General features: G+C 44.3%; 1 protein-coding gene across 17 annotated transcripts in view; it reads right to left on the bottom strand.

Moving 5' to 3' along the window:
• KLHL32 (kelch like family member 32) overlaps positions 2,485-13,159 on the bottom strand; it is a 122,396-nt gene continuing 111,721 nt past the window's right edge. For 15 of the 17 annotated variants that reach the window (XM_021391209.1, XM_021391203.1, XM_021391201.1 and 12 more), the window contains 4 exons: positions 10,187-10,245; positions 7,560-7,752; positions 5,450-5,544; positions 2,485-3,715 (listed from right to left, as the gene is read on the bottom strand). In XM_021391209.1, coding sequence (XP_021246884.1) covers positions 3,554-3,715; positions 5,450-5,544; positions 7,560-7,752; positions 10,187-10,245 — 509 coding nt within the window. In that variant the 3' untranslated portion in view covers positions 2,485-3,553. Of the gene's footprint in view, positions 3,716-5,449; positions 5,545-7,559; positions 7,753-10,186; positions 10,246-12,368; positions 12,698-13,159 lie in introns of those variants that run through there. The other 2 variants (XM_021391216.1, XM_021391211.1) reach the window with 2 other exon arrangements.

Here is a 13,159-nt window from a genome sequence, read left to right on the forward strand (position 1 = left end):
CTTGGCCAGCTGGGCACACTGCTGGTTCATGCTCAGCCAGCTGTCAGTTAACACCCCCACCTCCTTTTCTTTCAAACAGCTGTCTAGCCACTCTGCCCCAAGCCTGTAGCATTGCATGGAGTTAGCGTGACCAAAGTGCAGGACACAACACTTGCTGAAGTTCATGCAATTGACCCCAGCCAGTTGTCAGCACCCTGCAAGGCTCTCTCTGGAATCTGCATCTTTTTGGACTAAAAGAACAAAGCAGCTGATGGCTGTTGTTATTATAGCTAAGAGATGATAAGACACCTTAGGACTCAAAGGTGAGGTATGCTGTATAAAGAATGAAAAGCTGAGCATGACCTAAAAATGGAGATCACAGGACAGGAGTAAGAGTGTAAAGGTGCTTCGTTACAGCTCTCCAGACCCTGTGGCCCAAAAGCCTGCCTGCAGCTGAGAGCAGATTTAGTCAGTAAATGTAAGGAAACGCACAGAACTGCACTGGCATCCAGACTCAACAGTTCACAATGCTGCTGTGTTATGCAGTTGCAAAGATACCTCCAGCTCCTACTGGCTGGAAGCTACTCAGCTCCCTTGCACAACATCCCAGATGGGAGCCCGAGTGGATGGTGCCGGCAGCTGCTTTCACACCGTGCCGGTCTCACTCCAGAACAGAACGATCCAGCGTGGAGATATTCTGGGCATCCTCAAGGCTCTGCAGGAACACCGAGCTGAATGGTTTCTCAGAAGTACACAACAAATCTGCTCGCTGGTCAGAGAGAGTGCTTGGGTTCAAAGGTTTATGTTAGCCAAAAATGGCACAAAATTGGGAGCAGAAGTAGTAGTCCTGGCACTTGGCGCTGGTGTAGTTTGAGAAGTCAGTGATACAGTGCAGAAGAGGCAGTGCAAGGACAGGCAGGTTCGAAGGCTTCAGGCAGCCTTTGCTGGCCAGGGCCCTGCAGAGCTGCAGTTGTACGTGGAGTTGTCCTGGCCTCCACCCACCTCTTGCATTGCCACCCTTCTTGCTCCTCACCTGGCAACACATAGCCCACTTGCTCACCTTGCGAGGGCTGTGTGGCCCTTTCTGACATCGGGTGCAGCACAGCACCTGTCTGTCTCAACAGTCCTGCAACAAAAGCAGAAAGACCCAGATAGGAAAGCGAGGTACAAAAACCTGGCCACAGAATTGCCATGAAAGGCCTCTCTGTAATCACTGGAGCCTGGCGATTAAGAGCCAGAGCGGCATCCTGACACCAATAGGGGCATGTGTGTTGTCCTGAGGCCCTGTGGCTGTGCTTCTGTTAACTAATTCAATGCACAGCTGTTTAAAATCGCTATTCACCAGTGCAGACAATTGGTGATAACAGCCCGAACAGTAAAAGTGTCTAAAGGGCAGAGCAAACATGACAAACAACCCTCCTGCCTTGCAGCCCTTGAGTGTGCTGCGCTGCGTGAGGCAGCAACCCCAGCTCAGCTCCAGAAAGAACAGCTCAGACGGGATTCAGAGCTGCAGCTGTGGGAGGCTACAAGGCCTAGGCAGGCATAAAAAGCATCGCAATGGAGTTGTGACAGGTGGAATGACCACCGCACCACTATCTGGAAGCATGCTAATGGTTGTGCATGGTGCAAAAGATGCTCATTCACCTGGCACAGTCCCTCCGGGGCCAGGGCCTAGGCCACGCACACAGCCCATAGAATCATTAAGGCTTTCAGAGACCAGTAAAATCACATAGTAAAAACCCCCAGCTCACCCCCACCATGTCCACTGTGTCCCTCGGTGCCACATCCACACAGTTCTTGAACGCCTCCAGGGATGGTGACTCCACCACCCCCCTGGGCAGCATGAGCCAGTGTCTCACCACTCTTGTAGAGAAGAAATTCTTCCTAATATCCAACCTGAACCTCCCCGGCACAACTTGAGGCCATCACCTCTCACCCTGTCACTAGTTACCTTGGAGCAGAGGCTGACTCCTTTGCTGCATTCTCCTTTCAGGTCATTGTCAGTGTAAACCGTGCAGCTGGAGCTTAGCTCTATGCAACCAAAGGCTGCTATGAAAACCCAGCAAAACAATCAAACACGAAACTTTATAACCTGAAAACTACTGGAAAAAGCAAGGTGATGTGCCATGACTACCCTGCCCATCTGGGGGCTGCGATGGCACAAAGTGATAGAGCTCACCTCACCGTACCACTAAGCAGGCCCTTCAAAGATGTGCTTGGCCTGGAAGCGCTGCTCACCGGGCAACGCCAACCCATTCCTGTCCAGTAAGCACAGGCTCTTCCTGGGGCATCTTCTGCAGCTGGCGTTTGTGTGAGTGTCAGCAGGAATTGCACAGGTCTGCTCAGATAGCACAAGGGCAGGGAACACATCAGCAGGTAAAGCAGAGAAGTGCATAGTACCCGTGAAGCATACATAAAGATTTAATCATATGCTTGGTTAATGTTTACAAACATCAATGTTGCTGTCAGATACGCAAATAAAAGATGAAAATAAGAGACAGGGGCTGCAGTAGCCGAGCAAAGCCAAGATAGAACAGGTTGGAGTATTTATTGTGAAGTGGCATATGCCTGAGTACGGAACGGAGACGCGCCATATAAACCCAAGGAATAAATAAATATTGACATTGTTATACACCTGTTTAGCCTCTGGAGAGCAGTGATTTGTGGGACCATATGTTGGACAAAATGAGACTGTTTGTTGATAATTGTAAATGTGGTGACCCCGTGCAAACTGGATATTAAAAATATTAAGTAAACGGCATATTTTAATTATACAGTAAAGAGGCTGTTCTCCACCATTAAAAGACGGCAGCTGTCAGCAGGAATTGATCATGTGAGTGAAGGTAACATTTATTTGATAGTAGACCTTGGTAAAAGACATCCCACATGATCTTTAGACTCTCAGACAAACACATTTGGTTCGGACTTGCATTTAACTGTGAAGCTCCAGCATCTTTGTCTTTTGCAAATTGTCACGTGTTCCTCAGATTCTACAGGGCTTTTTCAGTTTTTATTTTAGTTTTAATCTGCTTCACAGTATTTGAATTTAAAATGAAGTATCATTAAATGAGAAACTGTAAACAATGGAGTTTGGAACTGGAAGTCAACACATTTGTTATTCTTTTTGCCAAAGGTATCAAGTGAGTTGCATAATTACCACAGTATTATACCATCTTTGTCAACACAAACAGTACTTCCTATCATCTCTGAAAGTGCCATTGGTGAACAACGGAACGTGCAGACTCCAGAGAAGAGCAGCCCAGGGAGGAGCCGAGAGCATCACAATGCCTTATGAGTGGCATAATGGAATTATATAGAGACAGGCAGCAAGTAGTCACCAGAAGTGCCAAATGCTCTCAGGTATACACCTCTGCAGCTGAGGCAGAGGAGAGAAACCACAGGTTTTTTAGCTTCCTTCCTGCCTATTGCGATCCAACTTTAAGACAAATGTGTGACAGTAAAGCAGCAGCCCATGGGGATGGATTCTTTTCACAGATCCAAAGACCCCTTCTGTACAGGGGGTTTGATTTTCACACTCCACATGTCATTGTTGATGACGCGCATGTTCCTCGTCTCACATCGTGCCGATCCTGTGGTGAGGCACTTGCAGGGTCTGAAGGTTGGGGCACGTGAAATAGGGAGCTGGAAGAAAGCACGCTGCTATCCCGTTGGAAGCAAACGGGAGGGTGGGCCCATAGAAAACTTCTTCCTTCCCTTCCTTGCTGACATCCAGCACCTGCAGGGCAAAGCGTAGAAAACATTTCAGGGATCACAGAAGTAGTCTGAAATAAATTTGCTGGCACCGAGTGCACAAATGTGCTACTAATTCCAGCAGAAATGTAGTTTCAGATCACTTCTAGATTGCACTTGGGGATCTGGTGATTTATTGCTGTCCTTATCACCCAACTCTTATCCTAGCTTAGCCACTTCACAGCAGACAGTGACATTTGGCGGGGCAGCCACGCGAGCAGAGCTCAGAAATGCTGAGCAGTTGTCACAAAGCATGATTCATTTGTAAAATTGGTGCTCGGGGAGCAAGAGAAGCTAGAAAGACTAAATACATGAATGACTTAAAGACAATGAAGATGTATGGGAAAAAAAAAAAAGGGTTTTATTCCAAAGGCGATAGCAAACTCAGACTATCTGGATTTGAAGACAAGAGGGCTGGTTTCATCGGTGAAAGCCAGGCACAGTGCCAACAGCTCTGCCAGAGCATCCTTACCTCCCTTTTCCCTTTAATGCTGGGACTGTGTCAGGCAGGTTTCCAGCTCACGACCAGTTTAGGGACATGGACAAATTTCCATTTTGGAAGTGAGATCTCACGCTCATCATCACCTGTCACTAAGCAGTATTTAAACTCAGGTGCAAAACTGCAGACTACCCACTGACTATAAACAAGCACAGCTGTGTAGTAGTACAGCCACTGCCCTGATACTGTGCTGCTCATTACTCCATTCAGAGTACTGTACTTCGACTGTGTGATTTTTTCCAAGGGAAATTGTAAAGAGTAGGACAAAGTAAAACAGTTACAATCACACTCTTCTCATAGTATTGATGTGTGTTACTAAGTTGTCGGATACCATATCTAACGAACTCCGGCTAATGTGCATTCATTATAAGATCAGTAGCTCAACATCTGATACATTCCGTTATGCTGGGCCTAACTTCCATCCTTATGGGACAGCTTGAAGGTTAAATCCTAAAATGTTTAGTTGGAAGCTAATGAAAATATTGCTTATCAGCAAAAGTGCAGAAACTGAGATGGAACCAAGAGTTCCTGTGTGACCAGCTGGGCAGTTACAGAAAGCTATGGCCATGATGCAGATTGGCTTCACGCAGAAGACTGCAGGAAGATAAGAACTCCTAATTTCTGTGTGGGAACATCTGAAGGACATGGATCTGCAGGTAAGCTGCTGTTACACAAGATGAGAGAGCAGAAGAGTTTATTGAACAATCTACTGCCTACAGCAGGGATCAAAACTTCCCTTCAAGCTTTGAAGCAGTAAGCACTAGGGCAGGTTGCAGGCTTACTGAACTTTGCCAAAGAACAACTCATTAACTCTGGCTGCTCTTCTGAAAGACAGCTTGGAGAGGAATAACATCACAAGAATGGCTCAAAATGTGTTAGCCCACATCCCACTGTCCATTTCTGCATCTCTTTTCCTTTTGAACTCTGCTGTGTAACCTGAGAATATACCCACTGTTTTACTCAAATCTTGTTAAAGGAGAGATTCCTCAACCCTGTTTTTCCTAGAATATCTTACTTAGAATAATTAGATCTAATTGCTAAACTGGAAATATTTCTTAATATCCGCATTTCCTCTCTGGTTTATAGAGGCTCAGGGGCTGCTTAAGAAACATCCTTAATCTCTCCACTTCACCTGCATTTTCCTTTTTAAATAACCTCTGTGCAAAACATCTCCTCGCAAAAGTATTGGAAAAGACTTTAAAAGAAACCTAAATCACTCACCTGGATACATGCCAGAGGCTCATTTGTCCAAATTGAATAGCCGCCAACTAAATATATTCTACCATTGTGGACCGCAACTCCAGACTCATTTTGACCTAAAGGAAAAAAAAAAAAAAGGAACAGAAAACACTTCCAATGTTTAATTAACCCTTTTAACACTGAGTGCTAGAGTTCTGCAGTAAGATGCAAATGCAATTGGCAGTAACCTGAGTTTCAGAGTTGACAACTTGCAACAATTGATGTGAAATGTGAGGGTTGTGCTCTGCTGCCCGCAGGAGCTCAGGATGGTGCCGTCCAGAGTGATACAACAGATGAGCCATGTCACAGATGCACAGTGGGGCTGGGCAGGGGACCATCTGCTGCCTTCTCAGTGGTTTCTGTGCACTTGTATTTCATAGGTGACACGGGTGAGCTCCCTGCCTGCTACCAGCTACCATCGCACTCACCCACCTAACACAAATAGGTCGAAGGATCTGAACTCCCCTCTATCTCCACTACAACCACAGGTACAATGGGGAAAACTGCAGGAGCTGCTGTGTAAGCTAACTCCACCAGCAGCAATCTCCTCAGCAAATCTGGGAGTTCTGAAGTATAAATAAAGCTTTAAAATCTGCGCTACATGGTGCAACACTTACTGCCAGTTGTGGAGACACAGAGAAAAGCTCAGGTGTGGGCTGTGGGAACACAGCCAGCTCACATCTGGGGAGAGGCTGCTGTCTCACGGCATTTGGTGGCACAGGGTCAGCTCCAGAGCAAGACTGCCTCCAGCGCCACGACTTTTGCAATTACAAATCAGAAGTCTTTCTCAGAGGCAGTCATTTCCCCCAAATAATGGAATAGAAGAAATTAATTAAATGGAGAGCAAAATGAGTATGATAAACTAGTTCTACTTGACAGCATGTAATTTTTCCATTTCGATCCAAGCATCTTTCCCTAGTGTCCATGAAGGACTCTGATCATTTAACTCAGAAACCAAGCAATCCTCCTGAAGATCACAGAGATCAACAAACCCAATGTGATATCTTAAAGAACAAAGATGCCACTAGAACAGCTTTTAAATCTACCAGTAGGAAAGCAACACCACGTGACTGTCTTATTTGTCAAGCATTCCTTTCTCTGACATGTTGTTCCCAACTGTCCTGAGCTTCTAGTCAATTTCCTACATCTTTCGTATCCTTCTGAGCAGTAAAACTCAGAAGTGAACGAAAGATTATGAAAAGTGATGTAGGCTCATTTCTAGGATTCCTATAGCAGTCTGTGCTGAAACATTTTGACAGACAAAACTGTTACTAAGGGAGCTCCAAGTCTGCTGCGGAAGAGAACACCCCGACATTAATGTTGGCCTGTCCTGGAAATGCATCCTCTTCTGCCAAGCTACTGTTGGTGCTGAGAATACTCTGAGAATGTGTCACTTGCCTGCCTCTACCAGGGATTCAAGTGATAGTACATCTGGGAGTCACATCAGGTGGTGGTGACATTCGGTGGATGGTATGGCAGGGACAGAGAGTTGCAGGGCATTGCAAGTTGCAACTGGAACAGTTCCACCTAATGAGAAACTCTGTGGATGACGTAGCTATCCAAGCTACTCAATGCATCTTTGATTTGACAGGCTTCCAACAAAGACATCTCCTTTCTGGAAATGTATAAAGATGATGTTTGGAAATAAATGACAGTTAATGGATTTCAGTGTAAGCCTCGATCTAGTGTGCCCAGCACAAAGTGATACAAAATGACGTTATTATGGTAGAGATGCATCTGCCTATTGTACACACCAAACACGGAACTAAATCCATCAGTGCATGCAAGCTTTTGGAGAATCAAAAATAAGTATTGGTAATAATATAAAAAGTATTCTTGCTTTCGTAATTCAATAGATTTATACGTGTCCTCTTAAAAACATAGCCCACAATGTCCTAAAACAAATGTTTTCTAGAGCAATGAGTGCCAGAACAGTAATCAAAACTCTCTTGTGTGTTGACAGCAGCCCCTAAGCTGGAGGCAACTGTGGTGAAATTGTGGAGTTCCACATACCAAAGGCATGAAAAGGGCAAAGGACTGATGTTTTAATTTAGTAGTAGCAATTTTTCTCTTTCTTGTACACAACACTTACCTGTCAACATGTTGAAGCTGCAACGTGTCCACTGGTCAGCATCAATGCTGTAGGAGTCTATGTGCCGAACCAGGATCCGATCATTGTTGTAGTCCAGGTCATTCCCACCTAGCACATAGAGTTTCCTTTGGACGGCAGCCATGGAGTGATACACTCTCCTCTGCAGCATTGGGCTACGACTTAACCACTTGTTCTGCAAAGGAAAAGACAGAACTTGTCTCAGCACTGCTTGAAGCCATACCTCTATTAGCAGTACAATGGCATCAGCATTTATTGGTGTTCCCCTCACCCTTGGCTAGAGATTCCTCTCGTATACACTCGTGTTATTCGTATGTTAAGCGTGCATGTCGGTTACAACATCCACTAGCTATAATGGACTTTCAACACGCCGTTTACTTTTAAATTAATAAATTTAAATGTGAGAACTGTATTTCTTGCTCTGTTTTTCTGCTTAGCTCATGAGGCTTCAAAGCCTTTTTTTTTTTTTCCTGCAGAATTCAGTAGCAAATCCTCCTTAAGCAAGACTATTAGACAACTCCTTTGTGTATGGCACTAACGTGTCTGTACCAACCAGCTCTGAGAAAGAAGAGAGATTCTTCTACCTTTCATTATTCAGAAGCTTATTTGGTCTTATCCTTGGGGAGTGAAGCAACAGGGAAAAATAATTTCCTAAAGGATCTTCTTAAATGATTCGTGTACTTGGTTTAATGCTAACCCTTTATTTTCAGGCACTCACAAAGTAACGTCCTTTTGCATATTTTTCCTCCTGTTAACAATATTCAGGAATTCTACTATTTGAGGGGTGGAGGGAGGACACAAAAGAAGAGCAATTACAGCACAGTATTTTAAACGCAGGAAAGCAATTGCTTCTACTATGCTTACAGAAGCAAACAACCTGGCAATCGACAAGATTAATTTATCTACGTGGAGGAAGTTAAAATCTGGGAGGAAATTCTTTGTGTTACACGTGCTAGTGCTTGTGGTAGCTCAAGAGTCTCTAATAACACAGCCTTTTAACCTCTGCAATATATAGCTATACATTTCAATGCGTAACAGTTGAGTATTAGGCATTAATGCTTGCATTAGTAGTCCAGTCTCTTAACACGAGACTATAGGCACCATCTGCTTTGCAAAGCCTGCCTGCATCCCCTGATTATATCTTCAGGTTCCTCCACTGCAGTGCCTGCCAGGTGAGCCGCCGCACGCTGCAAAGGCAACGAAAGCGAGGGGCCTGGCGGGGTCATTTCTAATAAGGCGGTGTGTGCATGCTAATCAGTGGTGGGGAAGCAGAGGTCACCCCGGCCGGCTTGCTGGCAGGTAGCTGTGTGCTCTGTGGCAGATGGCAGGCATTATCGACTTGCCACAAAGGCCTCGCGCAGAAGCGAGCACGAGCGCTGAATGATGGAGTTATTGAGATTCTGTGCGAGATGCAAGCAGATGTGATGGTTTCCAGTACCCACCGTAAACAATATGCCAGCAGAATTTTTAAAAAGAGCATGTGTGTACAAACATGAAGCAGGCCTCATTTGGAGGAGGCGAATGCACGCTTCCTCCTTAACTCTTTACACGTCGGGCCGGGCTTCTCGCAATCAGCACCACACGGTCGAGTTGCCACTGATATTTTGGGGTGCAACTTCCAAAGCCACATCATCAGGAGCCACAGCAAAGGACATGTGACAGAAAGACGGCAGCTGAATGAGTGTCCCGCTCACAAGCAAAATGAGATTGCTGCCTGTAATTACAGTGTGCCAAGGTTTGGGGTAGAACTGGCACTTGTGCAGTCCATGATCTGGATGTGCCTCATAAAGGACGAGGCAGCTTTGTCAGAGTCTGCTTTCTGCTTCAGCACCCATTTGTAGTGTGCCTTTAAAGCCAACGCGAACCACAGCCACGTGTCTCTTGGCAGAATTTGGTCTCACAGGCTGCAACTAAAGGCCCTATCCTGTAATCAGAGAAGTCAACACCTTCCCATGCAGGTGTAAACCAGGTTGTGCAACTCTAATTGCAAGCTTAGGACTTTTATTTCCTAATGCTAGCAAGAGGGCATAACCATGCCCTAACCCTCTGAAATGGTTACTGAGCCATGCTAACCTAATCAAAACACATACATAATGTATGAAATAATCCCTAAAAGACATTTTAGGTACTTGGGTAGTGAAATGATAGGCACCCTTGCAGTCAGCAGAATAAGGCAATGACAGGTAGCATAGCTCTGAAAGTATGGAGAAAACAAAAAGCTTGTGTATATGTAATTGAAAGCTGAAATGTGAAAGATAAGAAGCAGCTTTGTGACACTAGCTTTGACTACACGTTGCTCAGGGCTGCTGGATTACAAACAAATGAACAAGCAAAATAAATAATGGTAAGTAGAGGGACTTAAAATACATCTATTCTAAGATTCTAAGCATTTAATCTAAAATGTTTCTAACATATACGGACTTCTAAAATATAAAAATCAGCCAGGGTATCCATTACTCTGTTAAACACACATCAGTGCAAAGTGAATTTAAAACACCACCAACTCAGATGGACAGCATTTTAAACTTAAGAAATCACAGCATGCATTTGCTAAGATACCCGTTTTAAGCAAAAGATAGGAGAGAAATGCATACAACATGGATACCCACCTGCTTGGGATCATAGACCATGAGCCTGTTTTGATACTGTGCAGTATTTGTTACTCCTCCTATGAAAGAGTTTATACAGGTTACATATTTTTTCACATAGGCAAAACGAGGACCAAGATGTGGTACAGTAAAATAACCAATCATAGTGTTCCTTTGCTGAGGGGATTACATTGCATACCCACAGTTATGTTACTCTCATACCACTGAGTAACCTCTCATACCACTGCTCCTTTTTCAACTGCAACTGTATTCCATACATCTTTGAAGGAAATTTTATCACATTTATTCTGTACTGCAGAGCAAACACCTTCTGGCTTGGTCATAGATCTACGTTAGGATGTTCCTTCACAGTGATCAGAAACAATACTAACCATCTGGCATGTGGACTTCTCAATAATCTATAGAAAACAAAGTATACCTCAGCACCTCAGGAAAGCCCAGAATAGACTGACCCAAGCAGATGATGCAAAACAGTTATTTACTTCAACACAGTGCTTGTTCAATGCCCACTCATCAGTACTCTTTTGGTTTTAAACAGTAAATCTCTCTGAAACAACTAGTGGCAGTCTCAGTCGAGCCAACACATTCCTGAGTGTGCCCAAGTGTTCTGGGAGGTTGGTGCCTCTGCAGCTCTGCCACCAGTCCCAGCCTCACTCTGTCACCATGCAGAGCCATGGGGAACAAGTATTTTTTCATCCTCACCTGGTCATAATGTGTCTCCATGCCGAGGAAACCTCATATTGCCAGAGCCCTGCTGCACCTCGTGCACTATTTTTGAAGACAACACGCACTCTTTCCAAACCATCTTGCTGTGTCACACAGCGCCCATCCCTCATCTGTACATTACACACAAGAACATGCCTTGGAAAGCAATGACTGCTGTCATTTCTGATCTCACAATGTTATTTGTCTCCACACTGTCGTGCAGCCTTTGTCAGTGGCCATCAGCCACAAGCACAAAACAATATTTTCTAAAACTTGTAATTGGATACTTTTACATAGCTATTTTCACTCCCAGTGTTTAAAAAAGGGATGTCAGCTTAGCATGCTGAAAAATAAAAACCATAGTTGCTTGGATGGTTGCATCCAGAATGTTAACCTACAGGAGGTAGAACAGAAACACAACGCTGGGTCTCTTCTTGTTCAGAAAGAACACCTCCATGAGGGTGGGGGGAAGATGTGGAGGAAGAAGAAGAATGGGGTTGCTTCCTCATAAAATAATGAAAAAAGCAAAAAAGCAAAATTATTTTCCTCTCTTCACAAAGAGCCCCTCGTATCAAGTACACAGCTTACATTTTTTTTCCCTGCAATATTGCTCATCTGTGGTGTTTTATCATTACATTCCCTTCACATACCGCTCTTCACTTTTAGATTAATCTGCCAAAATGAGATGCTAAGGATTTGCATACAGATTTGACTACACAAAAATAGATCTGGAATTAATAACAGTCTCTATATGTTTTAATTTCTTCTAGACTGGAGTACCCTTGCCTCCAGCAGTATTCTTGGCTTTGAAAGTCATCAAGCTGATTTGTCTGCTCTTAGGTTATGATGCCACATGCTGCTACACTGTCCCCTGCAATCAAAGTACTCGCAGAGATAGATTCCATGCCTTTCCCTAACAAGTATATTTTATAGATTGGCAGTTTTGATCTCCCCTCCCCAAGGGGATAATCTGCATCTTAACAGGTTTCTATAGATACATCTGTCATTAAATATGCCATCTTATATCTGCATCAATTTTCAAACTCGAGTTCCTCCTAACTTTGAAGTGCTATAGCAAAAGTTTAGAATTTTCTGCCAAAATTCAAATTGAACAAGTCTATAATGTCCTCTTGAACTATTCTTTTAAAAATATTCCAGGCAGTTGAGAAAGGGCAGAAGATTAATATATCTCCTATAAAATAGGATAAGGAACAAAAAGTTTAAATGGTACTAAAAATAATACATTTTTTTTTTTTTCCTGGAAGTAAACTGGGGTAATTCTGAAATGATTTCTTAAACTGCCCTGCAGTACTTTCTATGAGGAAGGAAGGGAGAGTTACAGTAATGGCACTCAAAGACTTGAAACTACAGACCACACTATGACAGCCGATGCTAAGCAATGGCAGCTAATGTGGTAGCAAATCTATCAAGGGAAGTGAAGAAAATGTCTGGCTGGTCCAACGGCAGCAAAACTTACAGCTCAGTCAGTGCTCAGTGGGTTTTACAAACCATTCTGGCATGAGCAGCTTGCTCTGAGGACTAAAATCTCAGGAAGGCAAGGAATGTCCTCAGGAGAAGCCTGTATCTTCCTTGTTCCTGCAGGATGGCAGCCGCGGGAGGTCCAGCTTTCAGAAGTTGTTACAGGGGCACAACCATTGCTGCTCACTCCTTTCACGGCAGAGGCGGTGAGGCAGGCCATAACCGTGCTTTCTGAGCCCTCCAGAGTCCTTAAGTTCCCAGCACTACAGTACCCCTTTGCATGAAGAAGTTCCTGGAAGTCTGAGGCTGGATGGGGCTTATCCATCCCTGTGTGTAAACATACACACGTGTGTAAAATATTTTGGTTTGTTACAGCCCCCAAACAATCCACAAACTGCATTGAAAGACACCTTCAATAAAGCCACCTCTAAGAAGAGAAGGGTGGCAGGCAGGAGCTTTAGCACCATTTTCCCTATCAGACATTTATCATCCATATTTATATCGTGTCCTAGCAAGACCCCCATCTGACTTGAGAAATCTCACCCAATCCAAATCCCACAGAAAATCTCACCACTCTCTCCGAAAGTCCCCGGGTGCTAGGCTGTGCACATGAATCCGTTTGCTGGGAGATGTGTAAAACCACATGTTGGCAGAGAGCTCCCTGTGTGCACTCTTTCCAGCAAATACATGGAATATAGCGAGCTAAGGAAGTGCGCCCTACGATGCTCTGCTGTTTTAAAATAGAAATCTCTTCTCTCTCTCCTGCCTCTGTGTTAAATAGGAGATCAT

This window comes from Numida meleagris, chromosome 3 (genome assembly GCF_002078875.1).
Source record: "Numida meleagris isolate 19003 breed g44 Domestic line chromosome 3, NumMel1.0, whole genome shotgun sequence".
Lineage (NCBI taxonomy): Eukaryota > Metazoa > Chordata > Aves > Galliformes > Numididae > Numida > Numida meleagris.